The sequence below is a fragment of the Dermacentor albipictus genome, chromosome 2 (genome assembly GCF_038994185.2).
Source record: "Dermacentor albipictus isolate Rhodes 1998 colony chromosome 2, USDA_Dalb.pri_finalv2, whole genome shotgun sequence".
Lineage (NCBI taxonomy): Eukaryota > Metazoa > Arthropoda > Arachnida > Ixodida > Ixodidae > Dermacentor > Dermacentor albipictus.
Genome location: NC_091822.1, coordinates 1,960,686 through 1,986,000, shown reverse-complemented (window position 1 = coordinate 1,986,000; position 25,315 = coordinate 1,960,686). Strand labels below are relative to the sequence as shown.

At 45.6% G+C, this 25,315-nt stretch overlaps 1 protein-coding gene across 7 annotated transcripts in view; it reads left to right on the top strand.

Annotated features, from left to right (window-relative positions):
* Positions 1–25,315, top strand: part of LOC135921124 (uncharacterized) — a 224,424-nt gene that overhangs the window by 142,647 nt on the left and 56,462 nt on the right. For all 7 annotated transcript variants that reach the window (XM_065455444.1, XM_065455443.1, XM_070533410.1 and 4 more), the window contains one exon: positions 1,425–1,541. In XM_065455444.1, coding sequence (XP_065311516.1) covers positions 1,425–1,541 — 117 coding nt within the window. The remainder of the gene's footprint in view (positions 1–1,424; positions 1,542–25,315) is intronic.

Genomic DNA, 25,315 nt, shown 5'->3' with positions numbered 1-25,315 from the left:
AAGGGAGAAAGGCATGTGGATGTGGTTGTGTTGGTTGTGGTAAGGCATGTGGTTCGCATGAGGGAGAAAAGTATATAATAGCTCTGTCTTACCAGTACTCACCTACGAGGCAGAAACCTGGAGGCTTACGAGAAGGGTTCTACTCAAATTGAGGACGACGCAACGAGCTATGGAAAGAAGAATGATAGGTGTAATGTTAAGGGATAAGAAAAGAGCAGATTGGGTGAGGGAACAAATGCGAGTTAATGACATCTTAGTTGGAATCAAGAAAAAGAAATGGGCATGGGCAGGACATGTAATGAGGAGGGAAGATAACCGATGGTCATTAAGGGTTACGGACTGGATCCCAAGGGAAGGGAAGCGTAGCAGGGGGCGGCAGAAAGTTAGGTGGGCAGATGAGAATAAAAAGTTTGCAGGCACGGCATGGCCACAATTAGTACATGACCAGGGTTGTTGGAGAAGTATGGGAGAGGCCTTTGCCCTGCAGTGGGCGTAACCAGGCTGCTGCTGCTGCTGCTGCTGATGATGATGATGATGCGCATGTGTTGCTTGGCGCGTCTGCAAAAAGTTCAAAGGTACTGAGCGGTAAACACCACTTGACATGTCCACTTGCGCACCGTGATTGCAGCACTGCCAAACAAACTGTCCACATACAAATGAACATAGCATCTAGCAGAACAGGCTGCCGCTTAAAAGGCGACACGGCAGTGACGAAGGCGTTTGCTGTGCGATTTATGCCAGCGATGTGCTTCCCTCGCAGCGGCACATCCGGCTAAATGCTATGTTCGCTTATGTGTGGAATTCTTGGGAGTAGTGCAATCACAAAGCGCAAGTGGGCATGTCACATGGTGTTTTTTTGTATTTCGCAGGCATCCGCAGTAAGCTGAAAAACTCTAATACTTAACAGATAGGAAGACAGAAACTGTTCATTTGAATGCTCTGCAACTTTCTAATTGGAATTTTTTGCCTAACTTCATTGCTTCTGAAGTTGGTTAATTAACCTTCACTAATTACCTAATTAAGCAAAATACAAAAGTAGTGTGACATGCTACATACAAAAATGAGCAACACGCATTTGGTTGCGTCATGTTACAGTGCATCGGCGTATTTTTAAACTCTGGCTAAAGTTAGCTGAAGTAAGACTAAGATATAGTTCTTTTGTCTTATTCTAGCCACCTTATAATTCCTTATCTGTGTACCTCTATTCTGTAAATTTGTTTTATCATTCCTGTCTATATGCCTTTGTTGCAGCCTAACTTGTCCTGTTACTCTTATGAAATCTGATGAATTGATTATTGCACATATTGTACTCTTAACTCAATGCTGCCCATGCCATGTAATGGCTGTCTGGGCCTCCTTTGAGCTAATTAATGACAGCTTTTAGCCTAGACCGTCGCCTGGACTATTCCTGTTGCCCCCCACAGAATGGTCGCAGCCTGCAGCCGCAGTAAGGAGGAGGAGGAGAAGCGGCTGCACGTGCTCTACCCTGACCTAGAACCCTCGCCTGAGCCCCTGCTGCCACGGCCCGTGCTGGAGGACCTGTAAGTGTGGTCAGCGGAGGAGTCAAGCTGGCATACTAGCGACCAACTTTCACGAGCTTATAAACTGCCTGGTTCTTTAGAGCTTGTTTATGAGTGTTGAAATAGCACCAACAAAATTAAACGTTCTTATTAGGCAAAAAAGATATTAAAGTTTCACAAATTCATTTGCTTGCCAATTTTTCAGGGCCTGATTTGTTGAATTCGATCAAATATCTTAATTTTTACCCGTCGCAGCACCAACCACTGCAGGGAAACGGTGCCAAACTGCACCTGATATTTCCACCTTCATTACGTGAATATCTCGTGAGCTTGAACTTTGTGAGTGCAGTTGATTTCCTTTACTTTGACTCTGATGGGGTAGACAAAATTATATGGCTGATCAAAGCAGAAAAATATGCCAGGACACTGCTGGTTCATTTGGCAGTATTTGCCATATTCTAACATGCCACTGAATTGAATGTGCAGCCAATTTTTATGCAAAGTAGAAGACTAACAGTAATGATGTTAGAATGGGTAAAACAAAGTAAAGATCTAATGCACACCCAATTTTCTAACATAAAGCTGTAGTGTGCAACTATTACTGGTGAACAGAAAACGATGAAACTAGCAAACTTTACCTTCACATAGTAGAAATTTATGTACCTTTAGTGTCTTGTCTCATCATAATCGCTCTCAGGGAGCACTTTATTGCGGTCTGGGAATCGTGACATGACGTCCTCCATACAATCCGCTGCACATTTAATGTTCTGCATTAATCAGGCTGCTCTGCAACTATCAGAAATGGGATAGTGGCCCACGCCTAGACTGACCACTTTGCTAGTTCGTCGTGCAATGCATGAAATCCTCTGTAATGCCAAAAATGCATGAGGCTACTTGTTGCTGCCAGCTTAACATCTAAATTAACTTATCTCTTCAATGAGCATACGTAATCAGGCCGAAAGCAGTGCGTCATCGTCATGCTATGCAGGAACTAGTACTAGGTATACTTTGCGGCGCAAAATACATTTCTTGAAAGGGGACAGAAGAAAGCAAGACAGTGAAGTGCCAACTTAGTACTAGTACTACTGCTGTGCACAGATCATTATGTAGCTGGGACTACAGAGCTGAATGCCTGGTCACAGTGTCTTTTGAGAACAAAGCCCGAATTTGGAATGAGCAGTCAATGGCTTAACAATTTTTGATAGCATTTGTAAACTTTTTTTTCTTTGACTGGTAATTTTGGAATTCCCATGTCTGGAAATGCCCTGTTGGCTTTGGTCCAACCTGTGTCTTAAGACCTGGGTCTTTTGCTCGTTGGTTCCTTGGCGGCCCTTGATTTACGGAGGCTGGTGGCACTTGAAGGTGATGCTTGTGGTGTGTGCCACTATGTGTGGCCATGTAAGTGCTTGAAGTTCCGTCGCGGTTTGCAGTGCTGCTATCTCAGGAGTAAGGAGCATCTTCTGGGAGTTCAGTTTCGTGGACCTAATGGAAGGCCTATACAATTCTGATGTCTGGTGCCAAGATAATGTCCCACCTACTCAGCAGTACAAGGTGCCTATAGACATAATGATTGATTGTAACTTCAGTTGGCAAGCTTAGTAGGATAAAGAGGGTGCTTTACTTCATGGCCAACTTCTAATTTAAAATTCGAAATTTCAACTTAATTCCAAATGTTAAGTATGCATGTGAAATGCAAAAATGCTGTCAATAGACAACGGCTGGGCTGATTTGAATTAACTTTATTGCATTTAAACAAAACCGCCGTACCATTCGTTAATAAAGTTTCTTCTCCTTCTCTCTTGTTGCATTCAAAAGAGAAAATTTAATTATGCCAACTCTAGGAACCAGAATTTTGGTTTAGGGCTTCATGCTCTTTACAAAAATTGTCAGAAAGTCATAAAAAAAAATTGATGCAGGAATTTATGCACCAATCAGTAACTGCATGAGAAAGCAAACAGTATAGTTCTGTAAACTTATGGGACCTCTGTTTTCTTGTATTTCACGCAGACAAGTTCAATACACGAGTTTACAACTTTTGTAATTGTTATAGTGTTTGCAGCGGTTCTGCAGAGGTCCTACTCGGAAAGTGGTGGTGTATTTTAGAATTGTCAATTTTATCCCTTTAGATTTATCATTACTGCAGTTTGCAGAATTGTGGTTGTGTTTTTTACTGCTCAGTTACAGAGTTGTAAACTTGATCTTTGAGTTTCTTGAAATTTAATGATTTTAACAATTTTGGTACTCGCCGTGGTTGCTCAGTGGCTATGGTGTTAGGCTGCTGGGCACAAGGTCGCGGGATCAAATGCCGGCCCTGGCGGCCGCATTTGGATGGAAGCGAAATGCGAAAACACCTGTGTACTTAGATTTAGGCGCACGTTAAAGAACCCCAGGTGGTCGAAATTTCCGGAGTCCTCCACTACAGCGTGCGTGCCTCATAATCAGAAAGTGGTTTTGGCACGTAAAACCCCATAATTAAATTTTTTAACAATTTAGGCAAAGAATTGGCACACTAATTAAAAAATTTGCTGCCTATGGTCAGTAAATTCCAACTTTTTTTCTTCAGTGTTACAGACTTCATCAAGATCGGTGCAGTGGATACCTAGCTAGCTGATTTTATCTGTTACCATGATTTTAGATGGGAACCTCCTGAGGCAAAGCTTTTTCTGAAGTTTACTGAGCTCTCAATTGTTGCTACTGTTACGTCACACAAAGTATAACTTAACATGACAAAAGCCAGGACACAGGAATAGCCAGGTAAGGGTGCTTTCCACTGCTTTGGTGTCAGGGCACTTACCCCCGAAATTTTACTGCACATATTGCACTACATGTGACCAAGAGGCTGAACTGGTATAGTAGGCAAAATTTTAGTGAATTTTTCCAATCTGGCACCAAGAGGGCTTTTATTATTTATTATTTTTATTTTTTCTTTTTCCAGTAACGACACAGTAAAAACATGGATTCTATTAATCTGCGTACTTGTAGTGCAGCAACCAGAAAAAGCACATGCACCTGAGTTGGGGAAGCAAAGGCAGAGTTGCGTTGTGTACGGTGGGCAACACTAGGAGGAGGGCTTCCTTGTTTTGGAACTTCTGCACTATAACCATGCCCATTTGGTTTTCCTCTGCATCCTGTGGGCGAAAAACATGCATGCTGAAACAAGGACCTGGCCCACATGATTTGCACCACACAGTACGTGTGACTTCCCATGCTAACACGAGGCAACTGTAGGGCAACTGAAATTGTGTGCGACACTGGGCTGGTTGGCTGAGCACGGTTGGCCACAGTAGACAATGTGAACAAAGTGAAAACAGGCAGAACAAACGAATATCATGGAGCTTTGCAATGTGCGTTCTTTCTGTATGTCTTTGTTCTCTGTGCTGTTTACCATCGCAAACCTAAATTGTGTAATGACTCGTGTTTCAGCACTCAAAGTGATGCTAGAGGAAGTAAATTGTGTCCATACTGCAGTCCACAACTCCGGCCATTGCAATTCCAGGTCCAAGCAGGCCATTTGTTTATTGCATCAGATCCTGCAGCAGTGTTAAAAGAACCACAAACATAACACTGTAACCGAAAGTTACAAGCAATTGATTTAAAGTACGATACTGCAACTTTTTTAGAAGACATAACCACAACATTTTTATTCTCCAACACTACATATATTTTGTTTGCAATGAAACATCGTTAGTTAAATAGTCAGCGCTTATCCTAGCCTGATTTTGTCCTGATCAAAAAGTTGGGCTGTTATAGTAATTGGGATTTACAGAACCAACTATCCAAATGTTTGATGTTACCAAGTTACAAACAGTTACCTTTGTAGTTCTGTGCTGTTGTCTCACGGATGACTACTATTTTCTTTTATTAGACTTTCTACACCTTGTAGATTTGTACCGAAGTGATTTGCTATATTCAGTGGCCATGTGTTTGAGTTGCTGATTACTTAAGCCTCACCTTGTGATCTGCTAACCTTGTGGTTAGCTCTGACAGTAGAGCAATAGCTTCAACAAGGCAGTCAAAGGTTCAGTCGTCACCCTAGAATGAATTTTTTTTTCAGCTGCAAAGATTTCATTCTGAGAAATCCAAGCTTCAACAAGGCAGTCAAAGGTTCAGTCGTCACCCTAGAATTAATTTTTTTTTCAGCTGCAAAGATTTCATTCTGAGAAATCCATGTGGGTTTCCTCTGTCGTTTCGGGTTGCTATCTGGTGGATGCCAATTTTTTACTTTCATCAACTTTTGGTAATGCAGCTACGAACCAGACTGCCAAATGGGAATTTGTCCTCCTTTTTTTCCCCACAGCACATTTTGTTTGCAGTTTAATTTGTGCTCTCTCCATTTCACGAGAATCCCCGAGCTGCTCGAATTGCTGCTGGCTATTTCTTGCAGTGCAAGTGGTATGTGTGTGATGTCTAGGTGACAGCCTGTGACGCCATCTACTCTGGTGAGGAGGGCTCCTTGGAGGGCACACATGCCCTAATCTAGCTCTCGGCTCAACATAAAAAGGTTGTGCAGCAAAGTGTTGGGGAAGGGGGGGAGGTGGCGGCACTGCTTTCTTGCTCTGTTCAGTCCTCATTGACCTCCTGTGCAAGCTGGATTGCTGCATGACAAGCCAGAATTTTATGCGTCGTATGGTCGTAATGTAGACAAACTAACAGACAGAACTAAAGATCAGCATGAAGTTTCTTGGGAAATTTGGTAAAAACGGAGCAGAAATTTTCTGATGTTTTGACAGGCCTGTGGAAAGGGTGTCTGAAATTAAAGGACTGTTTTTAAGCACGTTAATAATTTTCGGGTAGGCTATGAAGACCCCAAAAACGATGCAATGCCAGAACACCCCTCCACTTCTTGCGATGATGAAAACATTGATCTTGTGCATTCCACCAAATGTATATTATTGTAAGCAGTTGCTTTACATCAGAAGCATTTCATTAGAGAAAGTTTTCTTTTCAGAAGATCCCAATGGAAAATTTCGAAATTAGTAAGTTTTCGATCAGTATCCTATTGAAACTGCTGACTTCTGAGCGAAAGCTTTGAATAAAATTAATTTTGCCTTCATTGGAAAACTTTAGACCTAAGTAATGAATTCTTCTGAAGAAGCAATTCAACTGGCAGTAAATTTTGCATTTACAAATATTACACTGAGCTGTCGTCCCAGAGCAAGAAGTGAGAAAAGAAACGTGAGCCAAGAAGAAAAAACTGCGGAAGAGTAAAGCAATATTAGCTGTGTTGATCATGTTTTTGAACGGCTATGTAATTGTTCACCATGATTTTGTACCTGTAGGCTGAACTTTCGATGCAGTTCTCTGCAGGAAGGTTTTGGAGCATCCGAGATGCTGCATGCATCACAAGTGACCAAGTTTGTCGAAAGGAGGGCACTGGATTTTGTACCACAACAATGCGCACTCTGACTTGGTAGTGCGTGAGTTTACGGCATGCAATTCCATCACTGTGCTCGAACACCATTCCTCCCTGCTGGACTAGCAGATCCTTCTTAAGCAGACTTTGCAAAAGCCACATACTTTTGCACAGCTGAGTTGCTGGGTGTGTTCGCTGCCGTATGCCATTTAGCTTTTTGAGGGGACAGATCTAAGAAGTCTTAGGAGGCTAAAATTGCAAGAAAACTGAATTTTTGGAACACACTTTTTGAAATTTATAATGCTTTTTGCAATAATCTGTCAAGTTTCTCACTTCATAGATCAATACTCTTGCTGAAAAAAATGTCATAACCCATGTCCCTTTCAATCCTGAGTTGTTTTTAGCGATTTTCTCGCAACAAATTTTTTTATTCCCTTGCTAAACTGCTTTCCTTTATATTTTGGCACCTGGAGCTGCTAGTACAATTTTTTTAAAAGTGGAGAGCTGCATATATAATAGTATTATGTTGCAAGCAGATGTTTAAATACTAGGTTAAAAATTGAATTATTTTGCTCTATTTTTGCTGCATTGTTCCCACATTGCAACAAGTAAAGTCTTATGTATTATAGTGGCCCTTATGTTGACCACATTTAAAAAATGCTTGCATTATTAATGCATTATTCACCTTTTTGGGCTATTGACCCATGCATTAAAATTAAATTTTTGTTTTGCCATTTCTTGACTATAGACACCTGGAACTGTGATATGAATTTTTCGTGTCTCTCTGTATCTCTCTGGAATTGTCTCAGATGACTGGAAGTCAGCCCAAGTTGCACCTATATTCAAGAAAGGCGACCGTCTATTACTACAAAATTATCAGCCAATCTCCTTAACATCGTCATGTTATAAACTCATCGACCACATAATAGCTCACAAGTTAAACAAATTCTTATAAGAATACTCAGTTTTGTGAAATCATCAACATGGATTTCGAAAAGGATTTTCTACTACAACACAATTGGTTACTGTAGTTCACACCTTTGCAGCTTGTCCGGATACTAACAGTCATATCGATGTAATATTCCTAGACTGCAGCAAAGCATTCGATACAGTTCCACACAATGAACTAATTACTAAGCTTCGGTTGATTGGCATACCAGATTTATTCTTTTTCTGGATTTCAGCCTATGTAAACAACTGCAACCAATATGCTCAGGTGGGAGAACAACACTCTGGCTGCCTTCCGGTAGCTTCTGGCATTTTGCAGGGGAGCGTACTTGGCCCTCTACTTTTTTTGGTATATGATAATGATATTGTCAGTATGATTAACACCCCAGTTCAAGTTTGTCTATTTGCTGACGATTGTGTTTTGTTTAGAGAAGTTACCGGCATTAGTGACCACTGTGACCTTAACTCTTACTTAGGCAATGTGTTGAAATGACGTGAGCAATGGGGAATGCTTCTTAATGCAACTAAGTGTGTCTATCTCCCCATATGCGCAAAAAAGTCCCCTTAGACTACACTTACAATGTGGCTGCAGCACCTTTACGGAAAGTAGCCTGCTATAAATATCTAGGTCTAACATTAACGAGTGACTTATCCTGGAAATCTATGACCTATGAAGTGAGAAACTTGACAGATTAGTGCAAAAAGCATTATAGATTTCGGTTGTTGGCTTCTTATGATATTATAATGAACTTGCACCTAAATACCATCTGCTCTGCCGCTTTCCGGAAACTATGCCTCCTGCACCACAAACACAAGATTGCCCTGCTTAGTGTTAAATTACTCTCTTACTTTTCCTTAATTAGGCCAAAACTTGAGTATGCTTCCATAGTTGTGACCCTCACACAAAAATTAACAGTAAGAACCTAGAAAGAATGAAAAGAAAAGCAGTACGATTTATTTGCAGTAAATTTAAGGCTACTGACTCCCCCACTGCATTACTAACCGCAAGCGGCATTGAACTATTACAAATTTGAAAAAAGAAAAGTTGGCTAGAGTTTCTTTCAAAATTAATCATAGGCTAGCCTTAGACACCGCAAAATAAGTATCCCCCTTGATAGGCAGACCTACTCAGCACCACTACCCTCGTTCTCTAACGCCAATTTTCGCAAGGACTGGCATTTTTCGGTACTTTTTTTTGTTGCAAGCAATAGCTGACTGAAATAGATCAACTAAACCATATCCCCAGCACCTGTGAGCTGTATACCATTTGTGTAAATAATGTTATTTCGTGTATTAATTATAGTTGTAATCAAGTAAAAATTTTTCCTGATCGTCTACCTTTTGACCAAAGAATTTGTGTGAAAAAATGTGTTATACACTTGTTTCATCCTGTTCCTCTGTGTATATAATCTTTTGTATTCTGCTCACCCTGCTTGGACTCCTTGTCTGCAGTATATTTTAAATAAATAAATAAATAAATGTGATTGTTAATTAGCTCGGCAAATAATTGACCTACACAAGATAACTAAACAATACTGTTGCAATGTCAAAAAAGGGGTCGTAGAGCAGGAGGCACAGCAGCAAGTTCCCGTTTTAATTATGAGTGCAACCATGACTTCTTCCTCACTGTGGCTTGACAAATGCACTCATGCACACTCACGTTGTCCTCTTCTTCAATTGAGTACAGGCGCGGCATTTGTGTCCCTCCGAAGGAAGCATCGTCCCGATGCACATGAGCATATGAGGACGGTATAACGGCACAGAGTTGAACACACAAAAAGAAAAAAATCAAAAGTTAGTTTGACAGGTATGGCTTCATCCGTACCACATGCACCACATCAGGTGAGTGCTTGCGGCGACTGGAACTATTGTCACTGTCAAGAATTACCTCACAATTCACGTTGCTCAGGCGGCGGATCACACTGTGCGGCCAAAAGTACCGTCATAGGAGTTTTTCGGAAAGTCCACGATGGTGTATGGGTATCCAGACCCATACTTTGTCAGCGGGAGTGTCAAAAACGGACCTGTGTTGAAGATTGTATCGTTTCGCATCTTGGTTTTGCTGAATGCAGATACATGCGCGGACAAGCTGTTTGGCTTCTTCGGTGCGCTGGGTAAATTAATCAACGCCAATAGGTATGTTGTCAAACTCGTGCGGTAGCGTGGCATTCAGTTTCATTGTGGCTTCGTGACCGTGGACCAAGCTGAACGGTGTCTTTCCAGTAGTTTCTTATCTAGCAGTGTTGTAGGCAAAGGTAACTTAAGGCAAAATCTGATCCCAGTTCTTATGTTCCACATCGACATACATGCAAAGCATGTCTGCAAGGGTCTTCGTTCATCTGGAGATGATATGCAGTTGTTTTCTGGTGGCTTGTACCGCTGAGTCCGTGAACCGAGTCAAAAAGTTTGGCAGTGAAGGCAGTTCCCCTGTCTGTGATGATGACTTTTGGGTTGCAGCGCCTAAGGACGATGTGTTCGATAAAAAAATGAACTTCTTCAGCTGCTGTGCCTCGCTGGGTAGCTTTCATCTCCGTGTAACATGTCAAGTAATCGGTGACAACAATGATACATCTGTTGTCAGCTGTCGAAGTTGGAAATGGGCCCAGGAAATCCACTCCAACTTGGGCGAATGGCTCGTCTGGTACCTTGACCGGATGTAAGAGACCTGCAGGCTTACTGGGAGGTGCTTTGCGTCTTTGGCAGTCAGCACATGTTTGCACATTATGTTTTACAGCAGCGGGTAGCTTTGGCCAGTATACTTGCATCGGAATCGGGACAATCGGGACATCGGTTCTTGTGTAGCCTAGATGACCTGCGGTGCTTTCATCATGGCATGCTTTTAGTATTTCTTTTTGAAGTGATGCCAGTACGACAAGCAGGTACGTGCTGCCACTGGCAGAAAAGTTCTTATAGAGAACATCGTTCCTAAGACAAAACAACGGCAGTCCCCTGGCATAAAGTCGCGAAACGTCTTTTCTTTGGCCTTCCAAGAAATTAATTAGTGGGAGCAATTCTGGGTTGTGGCTCTGCTTCTGTGAAATGGTGATGGCATCGACAACGCCCGAAAATGCAGTGTCCACGTCATCGGTAACTGCGGACTCGACGGGTGACCGCGAGATCGCGGCAGTCGATGTCGGTGTGCCTCTTCCCTGATCTGTAAATTATGGTCATGTCAAACTCCTGAAGCCTGAGACTCCAGCGCGCCAGCCAGCCAGATGGATCTTTCAGGTTAGTCAGCCAACAAAGAGAATGATGATCGCTGACAACCTTGAATGAACGGCCGTACAAATAAGGGCGAAATTTTATAACCGCCCACACCATGGCTAGGCATTCCTTCTCGGTAGTTGAGTAGTTTTCCTCCGTACGAGAGAGAGTTTGGCTAGCGTAGGCGATTACTTTTTCGAAGCAGTCTTGTTGCTACACCAGTATGGCACCCAGACCAACATTGCTCGCATCCGTGTGAAGTGCTGTGGGAGCGTGCTGGTCGAAGTGCGCATGAACAGGAGGCATTTGCAGGCATTGGCATAGTTCGCTAAATGCTACTTGCTCATTATCCCCCCACAGAAAGGGAACATCGTCATGTGTTAACAGCGCAGAAATACATGAAAAGTTCGCCATAAAGGGTCGGTAATAGGCGCACAGCCCCAAGAAGCGCCTCACTGCTTTCTTGTTGGATGGTGTGGGGAACTTTGCCACAGCGTCTATTTTGGCTAGATCAGGTCATACACCCTCGTGACTGACGACGTGGTTGAGGAAGCACAGTTCACTGAAACCACAATGACATTTTCTGGGCTTTAATGTCAGGCCAGCCTAGCTTATGGCTTGGAGAACAGTGAGTAACCTGCTTAGGTGCTCTTGAAATGTAGCTGAGAACGCTATGACGTCATCTAGACAGACCAAGCATGTTCGCCACTTCAGATCTGATAGTACGATGTCCATTAGATGCTGAAAAGTGGCAGGCACCGAGCACAAATGGAAAGGAAGGACCTTAAATTCTTAAATACCATTGGGGGTTACAAAGGCAGTTTTCTCACGATCCCTCTCATCGACCTCGATCTGCCAATACCCGTTTCGTAGGACTATTCATGAAAAATAACGAGCATGCTGTAGCCTATCCAGCGAATCGTTAATGTGGGGCAGCGGGTAGATGTCCTTCTTCGTGACCTGGTTTAATTTGCAGTACTGTAATCGATGCAGAATTGCAAACTGCTGTCTTTCTTTTTTACTAATACCATGGCTGACGCCCAGGGACTTCTTGAAGGCTGTATAACACTATCCTCGAGCATCTTCTTCCCTTGTTTTTGAATCTCTGCACATTCCTTTGGAGCTACACGATAGGGGTTTTGTCAAATCGGCCGCATAGTACCATCCGTGATGATACGGTGCTTGGTCAGTGGTGTTTGTTTGACTTTAGACGTAGTCAAAATGCAATCTTCGAACTGGTGTATCAGCACCAATAGGTGCAGCTGCTCCGAAGGCGACAGGGTGGAGCTGACGTCGACAGACAAAGGTGGCGAGGGCGGCACGCTCGTTTCTTGTAGAGCGAAACAATGTTACTTGGGTGATGTTGTTGCAATACGCTATTGCAGTACCCTTCTGGATGTGACGGGGTTCGTTGCTGAGAGAGAGAGAGATAAAACTTTATTGTGTCCTTGATGGGGTTAAGGGGTGGCGGGGGGTCGGGAGACTAACCCCCAATCCCCCCCTTCCTCAGACGGCGGCCAGTTCTTGCTTTCTGGCGGCGTCTTCGGCCATCCGGACGGCCCAGAGCTGCTCCTCTGGGTCTAAGCTGAGCAGCAATGTCTCCCACTGCTCGGCCGTACTAATGATGCGTGTGTTAGTGCGGGAGGTGTTGGTGGGTGAGGCTTTGGGGCATTGCCAAATAATATGATTGAGGTCGGCGCGGGCTTTGCACGCTTTGCAGAGTGGTGAGTATGCATCGGGGTACATGCGGTTGTAAAGTACGGGGTTCGGAAAAGTTCGTGTCTGAAGGAGTCGCCAAGTGGTGGATTGAGACTTAGTCAGTGTTTTGTGTGCTGGGGGGTAGCGTAACCGCTCTCTGCGGTAGTGCAGTAGAATTTCTCCGAACGTGACCATTCGGTCCCGCGCGTGACCGCGATGCAGAACAGAGGGCTGGTCGGGATCGGAAGACGCAGGAGAAGGATGATGCGCCCTGTGTGCGAGAGCTCGGGCGGCATCGTGTGCGGCTTCGTTTCCAGCCAGACCCGAGTGACCAGGGGCCCAGATGATCTGCACGCGGCGTTGCCTTGAGGGAGGAGTCCCAGAGAGAATCTTCTGCGCTTGGGGTGCTATTAGTCCTCTTGCGTAGTTACGAATGGCCGTTTTTGAGTCGCTGATGATGCAGTGTGCATTGGTAGCCGCGTAGGCCAAAGCGATGGCCGTTTCTTCTCCTACTTCGGGTTGCGTGGCAAATATTGATGCGGCCGCGGAGAGGTGGTACTGCGAACCCGCGACTGCGACGACCGCCATGGCGTTTTGGTTGGGGTAGTCTGCTGCGTCCACGTAGGTTACGTCAGCGGCTTGGTCGTAGCGCTTTTGTAGTTGTTTAGCTCTTTCTGCACGTCGCTCCGGATTGTGTTCAGGGTGCATATTGCGAGGTATGGGCGGGATAACTAGCTGATCACGAATGTTTGGAGGGATGGGTACTTTTGGTCCGAATTGGGTGGTGTAGGTTATGCCTAGGGTGCCTAGAATGTGCCTGCCCGTGGTGGAATGGGCAAGTCGTTCGTATTGGCTAATACAGTGCGCTTCAATAAGCTCGTCTATGGTGTTATGAATGCCTAGGGCGTCCAGTTTCTCGTTAGAGGTGGTGATGGGAAGATGTAGGGCTTGTTTATAGGCCCTCTTGATCATGGTATTGAGTTTGGACTTCTCAGTTGCATTGAGGCTAAGGTACGGGGCGACATAGGTGATCCTGCTCAAGGCGTAGGCGGTTACCAGGCGTATAAGGTTGCTTTCCTTCATGCCGTGATGTCGATTTCCGATGCGTGCAATGAGGCGAGTGGTTTGGTGTACGTGATTATCTAATTGCTTGAGTATGTCCGTGTTTCTGCCGTTTTGTTGGATGCGTAAGCCAAGGATACGAATGCTAGCTACTGTAGGTATGCGTTGCTGGTGCACGCGGAGTTCCATCTCGGGTGGGTGAGGGTCTGGACGTCGACCTCCCCAATTAGGCTTGTACAGAAGGAGCTCCAATTTCTGTGGGGAACACGCCAGGCCGCGCGGTTCTACGTATGCAACGACCTCGTTGATGGCTTGCTGCAGCGTGTCTTGGATGTCTCCGTCGCTGCCCCCGGTGACCCACAGGGTGATATCGTCTGCGTATAGGCTATGCTTGAGGTTGGGGATGCTAGCTAATGCAGGCGGTAGTCCGAGCAAGGCCACGTTAAACAGAAAAGGGGATAGAACCGATCCTTGCGGCGTGCCTTTACTGCCTAAGTGAATAATTGGCGACTGCAACCCTCCGATGGTAATGGTGGCTGTGCGAGCTGTAAGAAAATTCTTTACGTAGTTATAGGTTCGATGTCCAACCTGGAGTTGTGCCAGTTGGTTCAGTATGGCCTCATGCGTGACGTTATCGAAGGCCTTGGTTAGGTCTAGCCCCAAGATGGCTCTGGTGTCCAGCCTGGAGGTTTTGTTGCCATCGATAATTTGGTGCTTGAGCTGAATCATGATATCTTGAGCAGAAAGTTTCGGGCGGAAGCCAATCATGGTATTGGGGAAGAGGTCGTTGTCGTTCATATGTCTGTGTAAGCGTGTGAGGATGACGTGCTCGAGGACTTTTCCGACACATGAAGTCAGGGAGATAGGGCGGAGGTTTTCGAGTAGGAGGCGCTTCCCGGGTTTGGGAATCATAATAATTTTGGCTTCTTTCCATTGTGAGGGGAGGTTTCCAGTTTCCCAGTATGCGTTAAAATAAGCTGTGAGGGCTAGTATAGAATCCTCATCTAGGTTGCGAAGCATTTTATTAGTAATGCCATCAGGTCCCGGGGCTGAGTTAGGGCGGAGTGCGAGGATGACTTCACGAACTTCTGCTGCTTCTATGGGCACATCCAGGTGGTCGTTATCGGTGCCTGTGTATGCTGGAGCGGGTGTGGTAGGTTGAGGTCCTATGTATCGGTCTATCAATTCTTGAAGAACTTGTGCGTCCGTGCCCGAATGGGTGTGAATAATTTTTTGCAAGTTGTGCTGTTGTGTGTTCTTGCTGTTAGCCGGATCGAGGAGGCAACGGAGGATATTCCACGTTTTGGGCAGGTTTGGTTGCCACTCCATGCTGTCGCATGTGCTGTGCCAATTTTGACGAGTAAGTTGTGCGTAGTCTTCGATTTGAAGGGTGAGAGTACTAATACGCTTCCTGAGCGTTCGGTTGAGCTTGTTGCGTTTGTATCTGCGTTGCAGACTGGCGAGTGCTTCCCACATATGCAGTAACTTGCTATCTGCCTCCTGTAGATTGGCTTCCTCAGGCACCAATTTAGTAGCTTTGCTCGCGTCTTGCAGCAAGGATGCGACCCAATCTTCGAAAGGGGGTTGGGTACCCGAGAAAGAGGTGAGGGCTCTGGCCTGCCGGAAAGCGTCCCAGTTCGTTATGTGGAGTTGACGACCCTTAGGCTTTCGCGGGCCCACTCGAACTGTTGTTTGGATTAAATAGTGGTCGCTGCCCAAGTTGTCTTGTGTGTTGATCCAGTCTGCTTGTGGAATTCGTTTTGCGAATGTCAAGTCCGGAGTAGTATCTCTGCTAACACTGTTTCCCATACGAGTGGGAGAAGTTGGATCCGTGACAAGAGTAAGACCTAGATTCTGTCCGTCAAGCCATAGTTGTCTTCCCTTTCGGCAGTCCATTGAGTATCCCCATGCCACCGCAGGGGCATTAAGGTCCCCTACGATGAGCAGGGGGGCTCCCCTAGCTACTTGATCTGCTTTGGTGAAAAGTCGTAGAAACCTATGTTGTTCTCTGGGGCTGCTGTACACATTGAGGATGAAGAGGCTCTGTTGCTTGCGCCTTGCAGACGGGATGATCTCCAGAAAAATGTGGGCTGCTGTATCAATGTCTGTGTGATGCTGTATAACCGGAATGTTTCGCTTAACTAGTGTGGTTACTTGGGGCCTGCGGTTATCATTGCAAACTGCGGTGTATGCCGCGTATCCCGACAGCTTAGCCGCTTCTCCGGTCTCTTGTAATGCGATAACATCGGGGGAAGTATGTGGTGCGAGAGAGGTAATGTATTGCTCTAAGTGTGCTCGCTTTCGCCGGAAGCCCCGGCAGTTCCACTGCCAAATGCAGTAGGTAACACGTTCTGGATTACTCGCAGCCATCTTTGTCGAGACGCGAGTACGGCTTCTTTAGGGGACCTGCTCTGGGACGGATTCAGATTCAGATTCAGATTTATTGGTTCCAAAACAAAAGTAATTACATGACGAATATACAGACGAGGGTCCCAAAGTCAAAGAACTGTAGTGGGACCCTCGGTTAATAATAACAACATTGATGGTGATATCAATACACAGCAAATTAGCGTATTATAAAACAACATCTACAGATCAAATACATCATTAGACATGTCATTTACAATCAAACAGGAAAAGCACGTTATAACAGAAAGTCGGAAAAAAGCATGGGTGAAATACAAGAAATGACATGTGAGATAAAAGTCAAAGGTACACCGCCAGATCGTAGTTAAGTTATCGCAGGAAATGATGCTTAAGGTGTTTTTTAAAAATTGCAAGAGAAGTGCAGGATTTTATGGTTGATGGTAATTCATTCCAAAGAGAAATTGCAGCGAAGGAAGATGTTTTTTTGCCGTAATTGGTATGAACCATGGGTAATAATAAATTGTTGTTAGCCGCAAATCTGGTCATATTTTTATTCTGCAAAAGGTCAGTTGCAATGAACGGAAACGTAAGGTTATTATGAAGCAACCTGTGGAATAAGACGAGTATGTTAAACTGAAACAAATTAATAATAGGCAAGATATTATACGTTCGAAGTAACAAAGAGGCATTAGATTGCATGGAGCTAGAAGTGATAATGCGTATTGACTGATTTTGGATATGTTGAATTGATGATAAGTGACAAGCGTACGTGCTGCCCCATGAAACAATGCCGTAGTTAATGTGACTATGGATGAACGCATAATACAACGCTAGCAGAGCCTCACGAGAAAAAAAAGGGCGAGCTTTGATTAATGCACGTATACCAAACGCAGTCTTGTGCTTGAGATGCTGGAAGTGAGAGCGAAATGTAAGGTTAGGGTCAAGATGTATGCCAAGAAAAGTGACATCGGTGCTAACGGGAATTGAATGAATTCCAAGCTTTACTTCAGGAATAGAAGTTAAGGCCCTTTGAGCACTTTTGAATAACATAAATTTAGTTTTTAAAGGATTAAGAACTAAGTAATTGTTACTACACCATTTTATAATGTTACTTAATGCAATATTTAATTTAGAAGTAAGAGTAGTAACAGATTTGTCAGATGAAGATATGGTTGTGTCATCTGCATATAAAATGCAATGAACGCAGTTGGTGGAGTTAAGAGAATCCGGAAGATCATTAATATATAAAAGGAAAAGCAAAGGGCCCAGAACTGATCCCTGTGGTACACCTTGGTTAATACATTTTGTTACTGAGAAAGTATTTGCTGCATGTACTGTGTACGGCCGGTCAAGTAAATAATTTTTTAAGAATGTTAGCGCAGGACCGGTTATACCATAAGAGTCAAGTTTATTAAACAGGACTTGATGGTTAACCGTGTCATAAGCTTTACTGAAGTCTAAAAATACAGATCCGACTAAGTTACCCGAATCAATGCATTTTTTTATGTAGTCAGTTAGAGATAGAACAGCTAGATTCGTGGAACTTCCTGGGCGGAAACCAAATTGATTGTTCTTTAGCAGTTTAAACTTTGTTAAGTAGTTATTAAGACGTTTAACAAATAATTTCTCAATGAGTTTACTAAGGCAGGACAGAATTGCAATTGGACGGTAATTATTAACTGTGTGTTTGTCGCCTTTCTTAAAAACAGGAATAATCTTGGCATTTTTTAAAAATGAAGGAAATGCACCTTCTTTGAAGATAAGGTTAATAATGTTACAGAGCGTGTCGCAAACTAAATGCGCAACCAGTTTTAAATGCCTGACACAAATATTGTCTAAGCCAGGCCCTGTATTTTTAAGGTTAGCAATCGTGGAGCGCACTTCATTTGGTGTAGCTGGTAACAAGAAGAATGATTGTGTCGTACGGCTCAAAGTATTATGCAACTGCGCATGTATGTTGTTATTAGTGTAAACAGAAGAAAAGTAGTCCGAAAAAGCATTAGCAATTTCGTTGGGGTAAGAAAGAGTGAGACCTTTGTAATTTATTTTGGTTATAGAGGCATTAATAGGCGATTTGTTAAGAAAAGTGTTCAATAACTGCCATTGCTTTTTGGGGTTATCTTTATTCTGATCAAATTTATGTTCGTAGTACTTTTTTTTCGCCTGTTTTAGTAAAACATTCAGTAATTTACAGTATCTACTATAGCGTCTAGCTAGTCCAGTATTAAAGGGCTGACGTTTAGTTTTCTTGTACATGTTTTCCTTCTTTCTTAAACTTTCTAGAAGACCGTCCGTCATCCATGGATTGCGAGGATATTTATACTTTTTCCCACATTTTACAGTGCGTGTGTTAGTCGAAACGGCCAATAAAAATAAAGTGCAGAATTTTTTTAGTGCTTCTTCGGGATCAGACATAGAATTAATTGGCGACCAGTCAGTTTCACTGAGGGCTTCAATAAAGGTATCTGCACTAAATACGGAAGTAAAGTAGCTATTATCGTTCTCATGTATTTCATTGTTAAATGTAAGAAAAACAGGAAAATGATCGGTTATGTCAGTATTAATAACCCCGGAGCAAGGCGATGGTGAAATGTTAGATAACACGTGATCAATAAGTGTACTGCTCCCATGAGGGGCTACCCTAGTTGGGCAGTCAATGAGCGATTCAAAACTGAATCCAGCAAAACAATCTGTGTAAGTTGTGTACGAGGTAGCTTCAGTGTCAAGTAAGTTAATATTAATATCACCTACAATCACCACATCCTTATTTTCAAAAGCTAGCTTGGACAATACTGCATCAAAAAAAAGCAAGAAATCGTTAAGGGAAGATGACGGTGAGCGATAAATGCAACCAAGGATCAAGTTCTTGTTGGTATTAAGGAATGACCGGTCGACTTCTATCCACACTGACTCACAATGAATCACGTTAACTGCCAGATCAAATCTGCGAGCGTAGGTAATAGCTTGTGAAACAAAAATGGCGGCGCCACCATGACTGCTAGTTGGACGATGACAATACTCGGGTTGATAAGACGAAAAACCGCTCATGTTGTTGTCGGAATCAGAAAGCCAAGTCTCCGATATGCAGATAAAAGTGAAGACATGGTCAAGTGAGGCAATGAGGTTATTAATTCCATCTATGTTCTTGCGAAGGCTACGAGCATTGAAGTGAATGAGTGATCGTTTATTTGCGGTAAGACAAGATTTTACGTCAACGGGGTAAAGCAAGGCCATGGAAAAAAATGGAAAAAGTAGGGTGTTTTCCAATTCTGTCAAACGGATATTGTGATTTTGAGCCAAAGTTGCGACCATGTCTTGAAGCACTTTGCGCGTGTCGTCCATGTTTTCCTGTCGCTGTTGTTCTCTTGCCGCAAAGGCTTGCTCAATTCTGGGCAGTAGTAGCGTTTCTAGTTTCGCCGTAAGGAGGTTGTCCATTGCGCGTTCGAGAGCTTTTGCAATGGAGGCGTCGAGCAATGTGGCAAGCTTACAATCTAATGCTTCGTTGAGGTTGCATTCTATCCGCTGTTGCAGCTCAGTGAGGATCTCACAGTTGACATTTCCTTCTGAAGTGTATGCTGGTGTTGCTACTTTTGAGATTGGTTCGAGAGCTTTGCGTTTGTGCGAGGTTGGTTGTTGGGTGGTTTGCAGGCAATCTATTGCAGGGACAGGAAGGATGTCTGCATTTGATGGTAAATGCTTGGGTTGTGTGTCCGCAAGTTGGGATTTGAGATTAGCGTTTTCTGTCTTGAGTTCTTGTATCTCAGCACGTAAGGATCGGAGCTCCTGCATGAAGCTGTGCATGGTAGCGTCACTAACTGTGTTCACTGGGGTTGCTATAGGTTGTGTGGTGTGACCTGTGTGGGAGACAATGCTGGCCCAGCTTACCTTGGGGGGTGCGTCTTGCACTTTGACTGTGGCCGTTTTAAGGCTTGTGTTTCCTTGCTGCTGCGGCGGTGTTGAATCCGGTCCGCTCCGAGAGTGACTGCGTCCTTGTGACTGACTGCGACCTCGGGAGCGGCTGCGTCCACGAGACCGACTGCGTCCTCGTGAATTGCTGCGTTCGGGAGCCTGCGGTTGTAGTGTTGACTTCGGTGTTGGCAGAGCTGAGTCTCCATTTGCAGAAGTCGATGGCCCCATCTCCTGGTCAGCTCCTTGTTGTCCCAGTCGTAGGCGTTCCCATCGTCGTTGGAGTAGGAGGTGTGGTGTCTGGAAGCGGCGATGGCAGGACTTATCACCAGTCGGGTGGTCTTTGCCGCAGAGCGCGCAGCAAGGGTGACAGGGGTGATCATCCGGTGGATTTACTGTGTCACAGCTCTTGCATTTCTTCTGGGTTGGAGTGGGGCATACATCGGCCCTGTGGCCGACGGTCCCGCAGATGTCGCAGACCTCGATGCGCTTCTTATGTAGATAGCATTTGTATTCTGCTCCGCGGTAGTAGACATGGTACGGTACTTGCTTTCCGTCGAATACGATGAGCACTGAATTGGTCTTGCCCATGCGTCGGGCCTGCAGAATCGTAGGGTTCTTCTTGTAAATGAGACTGTTGGTAATGTCTTCTTCCGTGTCATATGAAGGGATGTTATGTATGACTCCTTTGGCTGTGTCCTCCGGCGGTGTGACGTATGCTGTGACAGCGTAGCGGACTGCTCCGATGGGGAGACTGCGGATGCGACAGTATTTTTCGGCATTAGACTTCATTGGCGTGCTAACTACAATGACATTATTATCCGTGCAAGAGCGGTAAATGTTGTCCTCTGCTTCTTTGGTTGTAATGCCCGTGATCTGTAGTATTGAGTCGCGTATCTGGGCGTCTCCTAGTTTGGACACGTTGAAACCGTCTCTTGGGCGTATGACGATCTTGATATCATTCTTCGGAAGTCGTGGTTGCCGTGGTACGCGTCGGCGTAGTGCGGGCTGCTCGGTACTCTCGGTGCGTGCGCTTGCTGTTGCACGGAGGGATCCGTGTATGAGTTGGGATGATGCCTCCGTAGTCTGTCGTTGCTTACAGTGGCTGACAAGCCACCCTGCTTCAACGGAAACTTCTTCGGGGGCTATTTTAGTGCCTTCAACCTCTACTACCTCCATAACGAGGGGAGGGGCTGCACTTACTTGATCTCACGAGGGTGCGAGTCGTTGGGCGAAGTCCTCGGGAGCCGGGACTGCGACAGCGACGCCGCGCACCTTCGTAGCTGCGGCGCACCTGTCTCTCGGCCAGACGGAGCAGCCGAAAGTCTTGTTAGGGTTAGCAATCTTGTGGTCGTAGAAGCCCTTGTCCTGGGTCCCTGGCGTCGGGACTGGTCTTGATCGGTAGCGGACCACTTCCGGAAGCTGGTTCCGACGTTAGTTTGGGTCCAGCGGTGATTGTTTGGCCACAAGAGTTTGAAATATACGGAGCCCATACGAGGCGCGTGCACTCCGTGAGCGTTGTCGTCGTCTCTCGTTGCTGAAGTTCGTGAGAAGGACTTCCGCATGCCCATGAGTCATGTTGTGTACGCCTCTAGCAATGGAAACACCTTGCATAAGCAATGGAGCAACAATTTGCTCTGCAATCACATTCCTGTGGCAGGGCTTCTTGCATGATACAGAGACAAGGCGGCAGGATCGCGACTAAGTGATCACATCGTTGTAGATTCCAAAACGCTCGTGTTGCCCGTCATTGATCGTGTCGCCATATGGGCTGGCAGAAAATGTCACCATACGTTCTGGAATGTTTATGACTGCACCCTGATCTTGCAGAAAATCCATCCCCACGATGGGTTCCTTGCAGCAGACAGGGAGAATGACAAAAGTGGCAACAAAGCTGGAATCACCGATGCGAATTCGGGCGGCGCATAGTCCTGTTGGTGTCATTAGCTGACTCCCGGCACTTCTTATGCGGGGCCCTGTCCACAGCCTCTTCAGTTTCCTGATGCAGTCGGCCAGCTCTTGCCGAATAATTGAGAAATCTGCGCCAGTGTCAACAAGTGTGGTGCGCAATGTCCATCCAACAGAATGCTAAGATCGGCACGGGCAACGTCATCGGCGTAAGTATTTGTCATCGTCATGTCGTCTTCATCGGCCTGAGTATTCGTCGTCGTTATGTCATCTTCGTTGGCGTTAACATTCGTCATCGTCATATTGTCTTCGTGGGGAGCGTGGGGCACATTTTTGGCGTCTCGACACAAGGCAGCCTTCCCCCTGGAGGTCGCTGCCGTTAGTTTCCCCGGCGCAGACTAGGGGAGCGACTACCCCTGTTGACGTCGGTGGTGAAATTCTGGCGGTTTGGGGAAGTGTGACGCACAGGTGATGGGGACTGCCAGCGACGACGTGGTGAAGCTGCCTGGCTGGTCGACAGCTGATCACTGTTGAGGGCGCGATGGTCATTGAAGTGCAGAGAAACGGCAGGGGGAAAGGGGCTGGCTCCAATGTCTGCATGGGGACAGTAACGGGCAATGTGACCTGGTTCGCCGCAATGGAAGTAGCGTGGTCAATGGTCGGTCGTGCGCCACAAGTTGGTACATCGAACTGGAGGTCATTTCACAGACTCCTGTTGCCACCATGGCACGGGAATGGGCCATGACTGAAATGGTGTTACCGGCGGTGAAGGGGGAGGCCGTCGGACCATGTCGGCATAGGTCGCCGGACGTGTTGCTGGACATGGGGCTGGTGAGGAGAAGGCTTGCTGCAACTCTTGGCGCACAACCTTGGCAACAGAGGCGACCGGCGACTCTGCAGGAGGAATGCCGAGGGCCCACAGCTCTTCACGCAAGATGCCCCAAATCATGTCCCGTAAGGAGGTGTGGTCAATAATCTTAGCTGCGGAGCTGATTGGCATATTGTTGGGCTGGCGGTCAAAGTGACAGCAACGTTGCTGAAGCACCCACTCGATGACATTCGCTTCCCTGATGAATTCATCGACCGTTGTTGGCGGGTTTCGTACATGACCGGCAAAGAGTGGTTCCTTAACTTCCTGCATCAGATGACGCACTTTCTTTCCCTCAGTCATATCGGGGTCAGCTCAGCGAAATAGATGAGCCATATCTTCCACATACATGGCGACAGTTTCGTTGGGTTTCTGTACCCGAGCCTCAATAAGTTGTTGCACATAATCTCGCCGATCCGAGCTCGAGAATGCATCAAAGAGCTGACGATGAAAATTGCCCCACGTTGACCCAAAATTGACCCAGCACCTCCAACAGTGTCGCAACATCAAAAAAGGGGTCGTGGAGCAGGAGGCACAGCAACAGCTTGCCGTCTTAATTATGAGCACAACCATGACTTCTTCACTGTGCCTCGACAAGTACACTCATGCGCACTCGCATTGCCCTATTCTTCAACGAAGTACAGGCGCAGCAATATATTGTTACGGTGAAGTGAAGGAAGAAGTTGAATTGGACTAGAGAAAGACGAAGTCTGGCAGTTGCCTGAACACCACATCCATCATTTGTAATGAATGAATAGAGTTTATTGATTGGAAAGACAGAGAGGTCGACCTGAGCTAGTGCGCTCTAGTCTGCTACTCTGCACTGGGGAAGAGGGAAGGGGAGTGAAAGTATTGGGATGGATGATGATCATAAGAGAAGTGGTGAGTGCTTATGTATACATGAGACAGTTGCCTCGCTAGAGCCGCTCGTCGAGCTTGGTGTCCTGCAGGAACTTCAACAATACTTTTGTTGCACGCACTGAAATTGCAGTGTCGGGCCATGGGCCGAGGATAGCTTCCTCCGACCGTAGTTGTCTGCCAACGCTGGCTAGGAAACTGTCTAACGTCCTTCGCTCCAGCATATATGCTGGGCAGTCGCACAGTACGTGTTGCAGTGTTTCGGGCATCTGGCAGTGTACACAATCGGGGTTGTTCGATTGGCCGATGAGGTGTGCGTAGCGACGGGTGAAAGCAACGCCGAGCCGAATCCTGTGTAGCAATGATGTTTTGCTCCGTGTAAGCTTCGGGGGCAAACAGAATTTACCGTCTGGGTCAATCGTATGTAGACGTCTGTGAATATTATCAGAGTGGGCTCTTCTGTAAGCCTTTGTAAGGTCCTGCATGAGTGCCTTGATCATGGAGTTGGTGTCAGGTCGCGAGTAGGCAATCTGTACTTCATCAGAGGAAGAGGAGGCCGATCTTGCCTCACTGTCAGCGAGTTCATTACCAAAGACACCACAATGGCTAGGCATCCATTGAAAGGTAATCACGTGGCCACTTAACTCGGCACTGTGACAAAGTTCGACGATTTCCAGCACGAGCAGATAGTATGGTCCTTTCTTTAAAAAGTATTTTAGCGCCTGTAGCGCTGATTTGGCATCGCACAATATCGTCCATTTATGGGGTGTCTGCGTTCTCATAAAACGGACAGCCTCTCGTATTCCCGCAAGTTCTGCAGCCGTAGATGTCGATTTGTGGTCTAATCGAAATCGTTGAGTAATTCCAAGTTGTGGGATGACAAATGCGGCCGTTGTGGCAGATGGTGTGACCGAACCATCGGTATATACTTGTACAGTCCCACTATATGATGTAAATATATGGGACAGGGTGAGCTGCTTCAAGCCAATGGAGGAAACGTGAGATTTCTTCCTAATTCCGGGTATCTGAAGCCTCACTAGTGGTCTTGGCAATGTCCATGGAGGTGTCACGGGGATGTCGGTGGCCTGGAATCGTGCAGGTACAATGCTTGCGTGACATGCAATAGCTTTAGAAAAAGCACAGTCAAGGTTGGTGCTTGGAAGTGTTGACAGTGGATGGTGTGAGTGTCTGGTTAGCAGGCGAAGATAGGTTCGCACAGGTTCACAAGACCTGTATATGTCGATAGGACAAGCCCGTGCTTCCGCTATTGTGCCCTTAGTTGACGTGCAGCTTGGCAAGCCAAGACATATTCGTAGTGCTTGTGCCTGAAGGCTCTCCAGCGTGCGTATACAAGAGGACCCCATGTTAGATAACACAGGCATGCTGTAGCGTATGTAGCCCACAAAAAGTGCCTGGTACACTTGGAGCAAACTTCGCTCAGAGGGGCCCCATCTCAGTCCTGATATTACACGAAGAACGTGTATGAAGTTGGTCAGTTTAGCCCTAAGCGCAGTAACATGTTTGGTCCAAGAAAGGCTGCGGTCTATTATCACGCCACGATATCTCTGGCGGGTGACTAAAGGGAGCGCTGTTCCGTCGACAACGATTGGATAATGTGACATT